The 15,504-nt window shown below is 38.3% G+C and overlaps 1 protein-coding gene across 1 annotated transcript in view; it reads left to right on the top strand.

Moving 5' to 3' along the window:
- The window catches only part of itpr2 (inositol 1,4,5-trisphosphate receptor, type 2), a 110,700-nt gene that overhangs the window by 69,938 nt on the left and 25,258 nt on the right, over positions 1–15,504 (top strand). Inside the window, exons 41-50 of the mRNA XM_007250570.4 lie at positions 2,114–2,358; positions 2,839–3,039; positions 3,166–3,276; positions 4,321–4,416; positions 4,627–4,746; positions 11,272–11,376; positions 11,589–11,781; positions 12,819–12,944; positions 13,581–13,756; positions 15,307–15,471. Of these exons, the coding sequence (XP_007250632.3) occupies positions 2,114–2,358; positions 2,839–3,039; positions 3,166–3,276; positions 4,321–4,416; positions 4,627–4,746; positions 11,272–11,376; positions 11,589–11,781; positions 12,819–12,944; positions 13,581–13,756; positions 15,307–15,471 (1,538 nt within the window). The remainder of the gene's footprint in view (positions 1–2,113; positions 2,359–2,838; positions 3,040–3,165; positions 3,277–4,320; positions 4,417–4,626; positions 4,747–11,271; positions 11,377–11,588; positions 11,782–12,818; positions 12,945–13,580; positions 13,757–15,306; positions 15,472–15,504) is intronic.

Consider the following 15,504-nt stretch of genomic DNA (forward strand, 5'->3'; position numbering starts at 1 on the left):
AAATCTGGTAGGTCACATGGTTCACACATACATGCACTGTTAATATTTGCACTGGTAAGTTTAATGTTTTTGTCTGTTTTAAGCAAATTAAAAAATGTCTTAAATGTGAAATGTGAATAAATTTAGTAATTTAATACAATACAATAAAAATACAAAATAAGACCTTTACAAAAACATGTTTGAATAATGCTAAATATAGCTTATTATCATTATCGTCAAAAGGACAGAAATAATCCATATATTGTATTAGCTGGGTGTGTGTGGCGATAGATGGTCTACACTATCAGCATGTACAAGAATGTTCAAAATTAGTCAGGAGGAGGATGGAGAAGTTTACTAATGCATAATTAAAACCAGGTCCGAATTTGGGCTAATATAAAACCCCCAAAACTGTTCCATAACAGTCTTGAGGTTTATATTAATGCCTCCAAATCTATGAAACCCTGCCCACAAGTGAAAGCCCTAATTATGAGCAACAAGTGCTATTAAGATCTACATACCCTAGAAATAGAAATAAACATTATATATGTCACTGTACTGCTGAATTGCACACGTTCCCATATAAAAATGTCTTTAAATTCTTTGAATTATAAATGTGTGTTCGAAAGCTCAAATCTAAAAATGGAGTGCCCTACTTTTACATACTAAACCTAAAGCCCCGCTCATGGTCTAAACTCACGTACCCCACTAACCACTGAGGCCATTTCCCCTCTCACTTTTCTGAATGTCCCCCATCACATGAGGTCATTTATAAGCATGTAACAGGATTGTGGTTCCAGTGCTGAAATTTCCTGGCAGTGAAAGGCAGTGGTAGTATAAGTTCAACCATTCAATAATTTCCACATTTCCTCCTCACATGAGTAGAAGCACCCTTGACTATGTAAAAATTCCTCTCCATGCCTCTGAATAGGCCTGAAAAAGGCTCTTTATGACTCGCACCTGTGCTAAGGGCAATCGGTTGTTCAGGAATATAATAAAAATGTGAGCATGTTTAAACAAAAATGTATTTTAACTGTTAAAAATCACTTTTAGCTACAAAGGCTTTTAAACCTTGGACAGTATGGAAAATGCAAATATAAAAAAGGAAGTGTTTTGTACATTTACTTGACTGTTAGTTTGTTGCAGTCAGTAAAAACTAAGTTAGAATAGTAAAATTCTGTCCAATTTGTGATGTTGTGTATGGTGTGTAACATTTTGCCACCAAAGACAACAGGCTGTGACTCATCTCAGTATTCTTCACACTTTCTGTATTGGCTCTGTACCTTGCCTTTGTAATGTGTTCTTAAAGGTAATATATCCTGCTCTGGCATCTCACAGTGCATTTTTGCATTATTGCTCCTGTGTACTAAGACATGTACTAACACACCCCCATATTATGACAGACCCTGTCTTTAGACTTGTCGTATGTAACATCTATTTTTTTCCAGAAAGATCCAGGAAAACTGATTTGCCTGACCACAAAACATGTTTTCACTGTGTAATGGTCCACCCCGGATTCCACCAAGACCAGGGACCTTGATCATGAATCCAATAAAATTTGGCCTTAAATTATGCGCGCAGTCAAATGAAAGTCAAAGTAAATTTCAAAAAAGTCAATTTTCTTTTTGGGATTGAACAAGTTAAATAAGTTCCTTTTTTTTAGTTTTTTATCCCATTTTCTTCCCAATTTACATGGCCAATTACCCAACCCATTCATGTAGGACTCCCTCTTTCACTAGTGATGCCCCAACACCAGGAGCTTGGAGACTAGCACATGCCTCCGATACATGGGAAGACAGCCACTGCCTCTTGTCAAACTGCTGTTGATGTAACATTAGTTTCATTAGTTAGGAGGAAAGCACAGAGACTCTGTTACGATACATCAGGTCACAGACGCCTTGTGCTTTGGAGTGATGTGAGGAGAGAGCGGTGGGGATCAACCAACCCAGAGATAGCAAGGCCAATTGTGCTCTCTCAGGACTCTGGCAGCTGATAGCAAGCTACATGAACGGGAATCGAGCCAACGATCCACTCAGAGCCCCCAAATAAATTTCTTATACAGTTATATTACAGTTAGTTTTAACATACTGTTTTATAAACTTGTTTATCTACAAAGTTAAACTTGCTTTTGCAGGTCGAGATACTCTCCACATAAGAGAGGAGATGCGAGGCCAGCTGAAAGACGCCTCGTGTGCCACCTCCAAGGCCTACAGCATGTTCCGAAAGGAGGGCGACCCAGACCTGGAGCTGGTGGGCTCAGGGTCTGAGGAGACAGAAGAAGAAGTGGAAGAGGTGCAGATGAGCCAGGCCATTACGATCATGGAGCCCATTTTACGCTTTTTACAGCTGCTGTGTGAGAACCACAACCGACACCTGCAGGTACTGAATGAAGCTTCTGAGAATCTGCAGAGAGTTTTGAGCTACAAATAAAGCAGAATTAAACAAAATATTTAAAATAAGAAGTATTGGGACATGCTTCTTTATTACAGAATTTTGATATTTTATTCTTTTTTTCCATTGCTGCAGATAAAATCAAGTTACAAGTCATTGTATAGAGCTCATTAATTGTCACATATGGTACTACCAGTGTTTAAAATAGGATGACTTAAAACCTCCTTTTGTGGTTGTAATATGTTGTAAAGTTGTGCTAAGTTACTTTACTTTTTTTTACATGTACATTATGTACACATAGCAGGGTTAAACAGATGTTCCATATAAAGCTGCACAGAAACATTTTGTGCAGGCAGCTGTGGTAATTAGGACCAGCAGTTAGTCCAGGAGTCTAAGTGTAGTAGTTATATCTAGGTGCAAAAATGTAGGTGAGACTGCTGTAACCTCAGCCTCCACATCCCTTCGCAGAATTTCCTTCGGGACCAGAACAACAAAACAAACTATAACCTGGTGTGTGAGACGCTACAGTTCCTCGACTGCATCTGTGGCAGCACCACTGGAGGCCTGGGGCTTCTGGGCCTCTACATTAATGAGAGAAATGTAGACCTAGTCATACAGACGCTGGAGACCATCACTGAATACTGCCAGGGACCCTGTCATGAGAATCAGGTAAGCCAGGCAGTGGTGAGGCGTTTTCTGTTTACTTTACTTTTCTGTCTTGTTACTGGCATTTAAATGTATCTACACAATATGTCTGTTCAAGATTCATGTAAATATGTCTCCTCTCCTCTCCAGTCATGCATAGCCAAGCATGAATCCAATGGCATTGACATCATCATCGCCCTCATCGTCAACCCGATTGAACCCTTGGGAAAGAACCGGATGGACCTTGTGTTAAAGCTAAAGGTAACAAATAATTTATTTATATTTACATACATTTGTATGGACAAACATATGGGGACATACTTCTGAACCATAGTGTTCAGGTGTTTTGTTCAGCCATATTGCCACGTGTGTATAAAATTGGTTCTGCAGCAGAGCAATAAGGTCCCTCTGGCATCAGTGGACCATAGGGCACCCCTGTAATGCCACTGGAAAACACGTCCATTCTCCAATACCCTTTTTTTATGCATTTTATTTATTAGTCATATTGTTTCCTTAGCCCACAGCAATCATTTCGCACTCTGTTACAACTGACTTTATATGAATGCCACTGACAGTGTTCTACGGGCACGGCCACATAGGCAATGGCCCCAGTTTAAATTTAGATTCATTCATTTGGTTTATGTACTGTAAAAATGTATGTAAAATGCCAAAGTTTTACACAAAAATATCAAATCTGCGTTTAAAATGGCAAATTATATACATATAGAAGCAACAAAAATATAAGCAGAAGCAAACGAGAGATTCCAGAAGCAAAACACGCTGTAAAATTTTACAAAACCACAAAAATGAAAGCAAAGACTGTCAAACAATTTTTAAATAACTGCAAAGAATAATCAATAAACCAAGTATATTTCAAAAACAATATATCTGATCTTATGTTTCAGTTTTGAATTTGTAACATACACCTTTTCCTTTTGATTCGTACATTTTTGGCACAAAATTAACTCCATAGATTTTATTAGGCCTTTTAAAATAGCATTCAACATTTTATTAGTTTAAACGTGGTGTGACTGGTGAAATCATACCTTCTATGAATATTGTGGCCCCTGTGGAATATTACTAGCTCTGCACTGATGCAAACCCTGTCATAGGGCATCTCTGTAGTTGATTTCAAACCAGGTGTGGTCATAATACTCTGCTTTTACTGCACATGTGTGTATGAATTAAATTATTAAGAAAAAAACAAACAAATTAGGTATTCAGATGTATTGGTGGGTAATTCTATCCTACTTTGGATTTAGATCGCTAAGGAATTCTGCATGCTTTGCTTTTTTTTTTTACTAGAATAATGCCTCCAAACTGCTGCTGGCCATAATGGAGAGTTGCCATGACAGTGAAAATGCAGAACAGATCCTTGACAAAATGAGGCCCAATGAACTGGTAAGTGAGAGTAGACCTGCTGCTCCAGGAGCTGTCCATCTAGAGAACACCTGTACACATTCACTGTTCGTTTTCTGACTTAAGAGACTTAAGTTATATTGCCTTTAACACATATCTCTCCTGTACTTTTTTTTTATCAAACACAGAGCACAAACGTTAAATATGGGTTTAGTCTGTAATGCTGTGTGTGTGTGTGTGTTTTATATACAGGTGGATGTGATTAAAGAGGCCTTTGCACAAGGAGTGGAGGGTGAGGTTGATCTGGAGGCTATAGGGGATGAGATCACCCCTAAAGATGTGGGCCACAACATCTACATTTTGGCACATCAGGTATTACTGACCTTTAATATATTACAATATATATATATATATATATATATTGAGTCTGTTGCAAAGGTCTGGGCACCTCTGATCAATTTCTATTTTTTTGTTGTAGATTTTCTAAGTGTGATTTAATTATTTTTTATAATATAATTTAACGTACTGTCAAAAACAGTAAATGTTACATTCGCATGCTGTTAGGAGCTGTACTGTGCTGTTGCAGTTCTTTAGTTTAAATGGAAACATGTCATGCAGCCATAAAGTGTCTGTGGTTTCAGAAATGTTCACAGTTGTAAACATTTTTGCTGCAAACAGGCTAGTAGGTAAAAGCCATTAATGTTACGAGACATCAGGAAGTTTGCAGTCAGATTGTATGGGTTGATAAGAAGAATTTAGAAGAAAGTATCCTTCCCTGGGATCCTTGATCCATTTGTTCCAGGGTGGTATTACTTCACTTTTCTTTAGATTCTTCAGATTTACTGCCTTTAATTATGACAAAAATGTAAAAAAATTAAGTATTTCCTACTACTTTTACTGCACAGCTAACTGAAACAATACCTCTCATTAGTTACTTGTAGTACTTACTCTTATGACTGACAAACCGATTATATACAGTATTTTTCTTCTTTCTTCAAAATAAATTCTTATGGCTATTTACTTTTGTTGTGTCAGTATAAGTGCTGCTCACAGTCATCACATTTAAAAAAAGCAGTTCTACAGACTAGATGTAAAAAAGGGAGAATTTATGTATATTTATATGTTTTTACAAAAGAATAAATGCATAAATGATCATATAAATATCCTAATGTACACTCGTCATCAAGTAAACGGTTGCAAATAGAGTAGCATGCAGAAGAAAGTGTGTACTTGCAGTGCTTTTAGAAAGAAAAATAAAGGTTACCAGAAACAATAAATAATAAAAAAAATGACTGAAATAGGCAACTCTTGGTCATACACTGCCTGGTTAAAAAAAAAAAAAAAAAAAAAAGTCTCCACCAAAAAAAGTTCACACACTCTAATATTTTGTTGGACCGCTTTTAGCTTTGATTGCAGCACGCATTCACTGTGGCACTGTTTCAATACGCATCTGAAGTGTCGCAAGATTTATTTCAATCAAAAAGATCTTGTAGCAGCATTGATGATTGTAGAGTCTGACCGCTGCACAAAGTCTTCTCCAGGACATCCCAAAGATTCTCAATGAGGTTAAGATCTGGACTCTGTGGTGAACAATCCATGTGTGAAAATCCTGATATTGTCATCTTGGAATATGCCCAAGATGCTCAGTGTGTGTCATCAGGGAAGAAAAAATCAATTGATTGAATAACCTGGTCTATATTCAGTAAGTTTGAAAAGGTTGAGCCACTGTTTGCAGAACTTTGGGCTTGTGAACCAAAGTGCCTGTAATGAAGAATAAAGGTGATCTGGCTTTTGACGAGATTACTCTCACACATGGCTTTCTGGATTTGTGATGTGTGACACGCAAATCATTGGTTTTGTTGGTTTTGTTGCTGACCACATTGCCTCCACACAAGACACTTACCAGAAAACAGGACGCGTCACTGAAGATGATCCACTGATATTCTATATGTGATAGTCTGGCACAACTACCCACTAAGTTTTATTCTTGTCTGTTGGTGCAGATATATATTTTTGATGATAAATGTAAGTTATATAGTCACGAGAGTGAGGAATTAAGGCTCAGGCTCCTCTTTAGGTTGTTGGAGTTTAGGGAGTTAAAGTCTATAAACAGGACAGTCATAGTTTTGATGTGTCTGTGTTCAGTAGATTTCAGTTCTTCATTGTAATTCAGCTTCAGGTTACTCATTTGCAGAAGTGTCTGCTCAGATGCCCCGCTGCTGAACTGCTGCAGCCAGTACACTCTGTCTGTCTGTCTGTCTGTCTGTCTGTCTGTCCGTCTGTCAGGGTCAGTTTCAGTTCTGCTTTTCGTTACTACTGAGCCCACCATCAGACAGCGTATTTCTGTCTCTCGGCCTGACGGCTTTCATTATGACCCAGCACTGTTTCTGTTTCCTGTTTTATGCGCACATATGTGTACATGCACTCTCACATGACCGAGAAGAAGGGGAGCATAGTTGACTCTTTGTTTTGCTGAAGTTAAATTTATCCATCGTCTGCCCGCAGCCATATGCTTTCGTCTCGCACAGCTTTCAGCTGGATCAGACAGACAGAGCTTTTCACTCTCATTCTCCTGCATCCTTCTCCACGTGAGGGAAAACAAAACGTGGCCTCAGGGACCTGGGTGTCTCCACAGCGTCAACAGCACACCCAGGAACAGGCAGACAGATTGAAAGAGATAGTCACCGTCTCACTCTCTGGTCCTCCAGCAGTTAAAGAGTAACTTTTTTATGGAGCTCGCTGCTTTTAATATCATAAGCTTAGCTGTTATTACTTTATTATATGATTACTATGATCACATGTAACATGTACATGTTGTGTTTCATGCACAGATTACTGGTACAGAAGTTTTATGTACTGCTGTCTTTAAAAATAAAAGCTCATACCTCAAAAATTCATAGAAAAAAGACATTTAAAAAACATTTAACTCAGTTTCCTACTTCATTACAGTCTGGCTAGTTTCCAAAAATAAGCTGTAAAGGACTAGGATAGCACCAGTTGCTTGGTTAACCTTGGAGACTTCAAAAGCCCCTGGTGGATTATTGTAACTGCAATTTTATGTCATTTAATAAAATTCAGAGGGTCACTAAAACAAAATAAATTTGATGGAAATGCCTTTAGGAACACTTCTGCTATTTAACCAGAAGATTTAGTAGCAATAAACAAAATGAAATAAAAAAATACAAATAAAAAATTGCTGTCAGAGGTTTTCTCTTTTAAGGACAGTCAAAATATAAAGAAAAAACTATAATTTTGAATGGATTTTCCGAAATATACTTTATATCCACTTCCATAAGCAGCAAAACAGCTATAGAGCACAGCGCTTCCACCACCGTGCTAAGCAGTTTTATAACTGATATATAACTTGACTTGTTATGACTTGTTATAAAGTAAATGTTACAATTTTGCAGTTCATGAAGTAATATGGATAATTTAAAGACTAGACTTTGCTTGGATAATTTTCACCAACACTTGCTTAAAATTGATCATTTAAAGAAAAAGTTAGCTCAAAGTTCAGAGTTCACTGTCTACTAAAAACTTAAGCTAAATTAAAAAGATCAATCAATGGTAAGATATTTAGTGTTTGATTTTCTTAAAAGAACCTTAGATTCTACTTTTTCCCCTTTAAGGGCAACTTACACATGAGTAGAAATACAATTTACACATTAGTTATTATGTAAATCTGAATATTCTTTTTGTTGATTTGTTGCTTTGCTCATCAAAAATGTATCCGTCACGCCGCCTTTATCCTGTACTATTATACAGGTCTTATTGTTCTCTAGAAGAGGATTCATAATTGCACCTTTTGAGCTGTTCACTCTTGGCTCATTTACATCCATCAGATGTCCTCAGCACTGCTGATTATGGATATAAATGCTCCTCTCTTTGTTTCGCTGTGGTTTAAATGGCGTGAGGTGAGCGGATGAATAGCTGAGTGACTGGCTGTATCAGAGTGAAGATTTCTTATTTGTCAGCCTCAAGGACGCATCTCCCTCGCTCTGTGTCTACACAGCGTCAGCGCTGCCAGATCTCTGTCTGCTTAGATAAGGAGCTGCGTATCTGTTTGGCACTGATACAGTGTGTGTAGTTTTTCTATTCTGCTGTCTTCTTAAGGGCTGAGCTTTTCGCCTGATGAATGGAGCACAAGTCCTCCTTTCCGGGTGTCATTGATCTCTCCCTGGCCTGTGCCTCTGCGCCCTGTTGGAAATGATGAGCCCTCTGTTTGTCGGAGTAAGCCGGTAGCGATCAGGCCAGGCAGGCACATTCAATCGCGGCTACTGGCCAGCCGGAGCTGCTCTGGGAGAGGAGGAAATGCACTGTTCTTTGTTTGATTAATTGGATTAATTGGATTAGTGTTTGTTTATACTTCTCAAGCCTCTCCCCTTGCAGTTATACAAGGCCGGGAAGTGTTGATATGTCAAATACCTTTGCAGCCCTGTCAATATTTGTTCGATTAGTTTTACTCAGTGTTCAAAGTCCAGGTTCGTGAGTGCTGGTGTTGTGTTACATACAGTCCTGGACAGCCTTTTTTACTTCTCCTGACTCTCAATATTGGCTCTGTACTCTTGGAACATCTTCTTCTATAAAAAACTGAAATACAAATTGAAATCTTTATATCATTTGAAGGTTTTCAAGGTTTTTATGTGGTGGTGTGGTGTTACATCCAGTTCTGTGCAGCCTTCTAAACTTCCAGTGTTTGCTCTTAATAATTGTTGCATCCAGAAGGAATCAACTTTGGTGGGTAGTCATGCAAGACTGTCGTGAACTCCGAAAGGGCAGGGGTTCATCTGTGATCATTGATGAGTCTAATGTCGCACCTCCAGAAGGCCTGGTGTCATGCTGCCAGATCACCAGTCATTTTGGGACCCCATTGTTGGGTTTATGATGTCCTGCAACCAGTTCCCCAGCCTTTTCTGAATGCATACTGAATGCACACTATGGTGTGCTGTTCTAACAGGACAATGCTCATCCACAAACTCAGAGCTTGCGCTGAAGATGCAGATGCTATGCCATGGTCGGCTACATGGCTAGACCTGTCCCTGATTATAAATGTGTGGAATGCTTTTGGGATGCACTACCAACACTTCATTCCTTCCTCAAAATCTGCAAGAACTGTGTGACACCATTAGGAACCTCTACAACTCCATGCCAAGACACCTGCCATGTTCCGTTACACATCACGTGTGTGTGTGTTCAATAATATTGCTCATATAATTTTAATGTTTAATCATTTATTGTTCTGGGTAACCTTTGTGTTCCTTTCAACCTAGCATTTTTTTTTCGGACACTGAGTGTACTATGTGGTGGCTCTTAAAACTACTGTAAGCATCATATATGTACACATAATTAATTGATTCTTTAAAGAACCATCCATTTAAAACTTATTTAGGATCCCAAACCAGATTCTTGTGGCAGAAACTGACCCTTTTTGCACTTTGTGTAGAGTATGCTTGCCCTGCATAATTTATTTACTTCCTGCTGTAACACACCACGGCCACCTAATCAGCTAGGTAAATGGCTGTCTGCTTATTCTGTTAAACTGTTTCTGCTGTTAGCAAGAGGGACCTGCATGAATGGAGTATTGATTGGTCAGTGAGAACAACATCGGTCAATTCATTTGAGAGATTTTGGCCCTTTTGTGTTTCCTCTGCTGGACTTGATTTGGTCAATATTGGAGGACAAGGAGAAACAGCAGATCAACAGGATTCTTTTCAAAGTATTAAGCTGAACAGCAGTGAGTGATAAAACTGATGTTTTTATATATCTCTTAGCCATGATGCACAGGCGTACTGTTTAACTATTACTTTTACACAAGTGAAAAAGGAATAAATACCCTATTTTTATTAGTTATCTGTTCTAATCCAATCAACAAATATTGACTTGAACAAATTGTAGTCTGTTGTAACATTGAGTGAGAGTACTGCACTTAAATAGTAATGTGTTGTGTTTGATTGAGTCAGCTTCTGCTTGAGGTGGCAGATGTCATAGTAACCTATTACTATTGAAACTTTAAAAATTGGATTTTATCTCCACAATCCAATAATTTCTCACACAGAGCCAAAGTACAACTTCTGCCAAAAAAAAGCTTAAGAATCAGAGAAAGGCCGTTGCTCTTTTGTTAATCCATTGAGTCTTCTGTAAATTCTAAATTATATTAAAGTATTGAAGTATATTGTAGTATTATATTGAAGTGTATTTATTTCAATACTTATTATTATTTAGTAATGACTAATTTAACTAATTACACAAGGAACGGTATCAAACTAAGGCTTATATTAAGTTTAAAAATAAAAGCAGCGTAAAGTAAAGAAGAAAACATGGAAGCGAAACACATAACTTCGTACTCAGTGATCAGGTTTTTTGAAGGGAACATGCTGTACATGCTTTCAAACAGCTTCTAATACAATTTTTAAATACATCAACACTCAAGATGCAACTTTTTATTGGACATCACTTAGATATAATGATAATTTACACTGAGATCTTTGATCTGGCACAGCCTACCTCTTCATATAAAAATTTTAATGATCATAATAGTAATAAAAAAAACAGGTCAACGCTTATCTCCTCTTTATAACTCTACAATAACAATATTGTATAACATCAGAAAAGCAACTTTTCTTCTTGTTCTTTTACCTCTACCTCTTCTTCTTCTTCTCCTCCATAAAATATATGTTGGTTGGATTTACAATTGGAGTTCAATGGGTTAATTATCAAGTTACAAAGCCTGAGCATCACTAAATTGGTTTTAGTTTTAGTATTAATATATAGCAGTGAGGTCTAGACTTCTAGGGTAAAAGACTAAGGAAGGTGAATTGGGGTGCGTGGCCTGAACGAATGTGTGTTATGTGTCTATACTGTGTTTATATGTGTTAAATCAGTGCTGTTGATTTCCAGTTGGCTCGGCACAGAAAGCAACTGCAGCAGAGTCTGAAGCCCTGCCCTGACAGCGACACAGAGGATTCACTTGGATACTACGCCAAACACACGGCTCAAATAGAGGTACGCACTCACTGTCAGTAGATCTGTGGTCTTCTTTAGTGGAACGTCACAGAGGGCATCACTGATTTCCTCTTCATTAGTTCAGAGCTGTTTGTGTCTGTCTCTTTCTCCTTCTACTCAATGGTCCCTCAGTCTCTCTCGGTCATTTGAGGAGTGTTATCTAATTCCTGATTGGTTGGAACTGATCACTAATGTGGTTGATTTGGTCCCAGATCGTGCGTCACGACCGCTCCATGGAGCAGATCGTGTTCCCAGTGCCCAACATCTGCGAGTACCTGACGGAGGAGTCCAAAGTGCGGGTCTTCACCACCACAGAGAGGGACGACCAGGGCAGCAAGGTCAACCACTTCTTCCAGCAGTTCGACGACCTGTACAATGAGATGTGGTGGCAAAAGAAAATGAGGAGTATGTTTCTTTTTGTGAAAGAAATCTCATAAAAACTCACAGGTCCTCCTGTTTTTTCAATTGCAGAATAGAAGTGTGAAATAGTTTTCACAGATGTCCCCCTGAGAAACTAATCCCACCCTGATAGGGCTTTTGACATGAAAACTAAAAAATCTAAATTAATCTTTACTTTAACTTACATTAAAGCTTAAAGCATGTCCTAGAATGTAATAGAAAACTTGGTATAGCTCATTAATGAGAGTTATGTACATGTAAGAGAAATTTTATCACTGACACACTGCTTCCTTCAAAAGAAAAAAAAACTGTTAATTTACACCTCCAAAAATGTACATATATCCAGTTAATAGTGAAAACCCTGTAGAATATGGACACAAGGCTAAAAATGATAAAAGCTAATGCTAGCCAGTTGGTTGGAGCTCCTTTTTTTTTCTTTTTTTTTTTTTAGAAGGGCATGATGAGAGAAAGTGTCCCTGCAGGCCTATAGAGCAAGCCCCTGGACAGCCAGTGAAGCCAATGGCAAGCCATGCTAGGCTAAAAGCTATTCCTAGCAGACCATACTGCCATAGTCACATAAAAACTACATATTTATATATTAGATCCAGATGTAACATTCCTAGACGTTTAAAAATGCGGTATTTTCAACACCTGTTCATTGTTTCTTCTGAAATCAAGGGTATTTAAAAGAGTTTATCCTGCTTTTATTTGAATAATTTCTCTGCTACCTAGTAGCATTGCTGTGAGGTTTTGATTGCATATTATTATTATTCCAGAGAACCCACACCTGTGTTCCAGCCAACTGACATAATGCATGGTGCCAGTAGGTTAATGTTTATCTGCTCCAGAGAGTCCTGTTGTAGGGTATAGACGAGCTGTGTGTGTGCATTTGCACATGTCTTTTGCAGTAGTTAGAAGGGGTTACCACAAACATTTGGACACTTGGTGTTTATGTTTTTTAGGACAGCACTGATAACTGAATAATAAGCCTGTAGTTTAAAGAGAATAACTTTATATATTCTATTTGTGTTTTTTGTGTGTAGATAATGTCGCTCTGTTCTGGGTAGCGAAGCACATCTCTCTTTGGGGCAGTATCTCCTTTAACTTGGCTGTTCTGGTCAATATGGCTGTAGCCCTCTTCTACCCATTCGGGGACGACGATGATGAGGGTAAGTTCTATTTTTCAGTAAATTATTTCCTACAGCCATAACTCAACTTTGCTAAATTAATCTCATTTTGGAATAAAATTGGGGAAAAAATGAGGTTGGTGGCAGACCGTGGTTCAGTTTGCGGTGTGTTTGAACCTCAACCAATAAAGGGCAGTGTTATACTTTTTTTGTTTATTTTTTTTTTTAAGCCCACTGCTCTGATTCGATAAAAAGTTCACTTTGCTCTACTCAGACTTTATGCATATGCTGGTGTGTTTTCATACCATGACATCCAGCCGAACTTAACTTGAGCTGGTCACTGAATTTTCCCCATTTCATACTTTGCGTCACAGCATTAAACTCCACTGTCTACTTGCTGACTCTTATTTAAGATGAATGACTTGTGGTCACTCAGTAATAAAAGGGTCCTCTGTGATATTGAAAGAAGATCATGACAGAAACTGAGCTTAGTTTTAATTTCAGAGCATGAAAATCTTAGCAACCATTCCCAGTAGATGATATATGCACTCGAGCGCTGGAAGCTTCCTCACTGTAGAGAAAGGGCAGTGTTGATTCAATTAAAGTAAGACGTGATTGTTCATGCTCTTCTTCACTAAGCAGCAATGCCTCTGATGAGTGTTTGTGTGTTTCTCCCAGGTGTCCTGCCCCCCTTACTGTCTGTCCTGCTGTGGGTTGCCGTGGTAGTCAGCACGTCCCTGCTCTTCATCCTGCCCAGACAAGGGGGCATCCTGGCCTTCCTGGTCACAATCATCCTCCGCTCCATTTATACCATAGGCTTACACCCCACTCTGGTGCTACTTGGGGCAGCCAATGTAAGACAGCTTTTTGGTTTTTAATGCACTCATCTATTGACAGAAACAGTTAAAACTGTGTAGATTAAGTTAATGGTTTGAGGACGCTTTCACACTTACCTTGTTTAGAATGAACCTTGGATGGACAGTTTGGACTTTTATATTGATTACAGGAACTTAACCACTAAAGAAAACAACAGAAGAAGAAAAATAACTGATGTTGGGCTGAAACCTCCCCTTTTGTTGGCATTTTGGGCACAACAGATTACCCCTCTCAGTCTTGTATCTACTGTAACTGTAGATTAACGCTTATTTATAAACAGAAATAAAACTTGGAACGGTAACTTGCAAAATGAACAACATGCTGACATCAGATGCAGACCCTTCAGCAAACTAATAGTTAATATTGAAAAGCATCCCACATAATTGGTGACATTAGGACAGAGCAAAGTCATTTTTGGAATGGATTAGTTTACCTGGGTTGGTGAGGCCAGTCATTTAATTGCCGTAATTTGTATTGTATTGTCATTTTGCTTATTGAAACGTTATGCCAAACTAATTAAAAAAATGAAGAATTATTTTTAAAAGTGTACTTATGTAGTAAGCAGTTAGACAGTTGTACCACCTGATACCACCATGCTTCACAGTTGGCATGAGTGTCTTTTTTGTATATAGTTGCCCTACTTTGTCCTAAATAAAAGTGTTTTTCTCATCATTGAGATAAATATTTGAAGTCTATACATAAAAAAAAACAGGTGCTTGGTAAAATTTGGACCAAAAAATGGCCTGTTTCAGGATAATATAACAATTCTGCTACCTTTTACATTTCAAATGCTTACATTTATGAGCGGCCGTATGGCTTCTGGAGTAAAAGAGCTCAGGGCATGTGTCTGTCTGATATAATTACTCTGTCACAAATGTCTGCAAGTAAGATTTATTTTGATACTCGAAAGTTTTAGATTTAAAGATTATTTAAAAACGTTTATTTTAACAAGAAATGGCATTATGAATGAACTTACACTTAGAGCGCCGTAAAACAGTAATGTTTTACACGCAACCATTTATACTCGGCACTCATCAACACACACCAGTGAGAAGAGGCAACCTGAAACGACTGTCCATGTAGAGGACTGTATCGTGCACTATAGCATTGACCCAGGACAGTGTGACAATCCATATCTGAATACACAGTCATACATACAGTGAAACTCACACACATGCAAACATTTTAGAGTATCCAATCTCTATGTTTTTGGATTGTGGGAGAAAACTCATGCAGACACAAGTAGAACATGGAAACTCCACCCAGCTACAGACTTTAACTCAAGACCACAGTTCTGTCAGGCGAACGTGCTAACCCCTAAACCACTGTGCCACCCAGTAAAATTATTTGTGCTTGTAAATCCACCAGATTATATAAGCTTCTCTGATTTAGCATCATAATTAAGTACTAATTTACCAAATAATTTGTTGGATGGCAGCTATTAATAATATCAGTTCTGATGAGCAGATAATTGGAGATGCTTTAATGATTTGTTTATATGTATTCTGGTCCTGATATCTGCTTTCAGCTGCTGAATAAGATTGTATTCCTGGTGAGCTTTGTGGGGAACCAGGGTACGTTCACGCGGGGCTACAAGGCGGTCATCATGGACATCTTTTTCCTGCTCCACGTCTTCTACGTCATCGTCTGCATGCTCGGCCTCTTCGTGCACGAGTTCTTCTACAGCATACTGGTACAACACTCCACAGCACTCAGCCCTCTCTCC

This window comes from Astyanax mexicanus, chromosome 9 (genome assembly GCF_023375975.1).
Source record: "Astyanax mexicanus isolate ESR-SI-001 chromosome 9, AstMex3_surface, whole genome shotgun sequence".
In the NCBI taxonomy this organism is placed as follows: Eukaryota; Metazoa; Chordata; class Actinopteri; order Characiformes; family Acestrorhamphidae; genus Astyanax; species Astyanax mexicanus.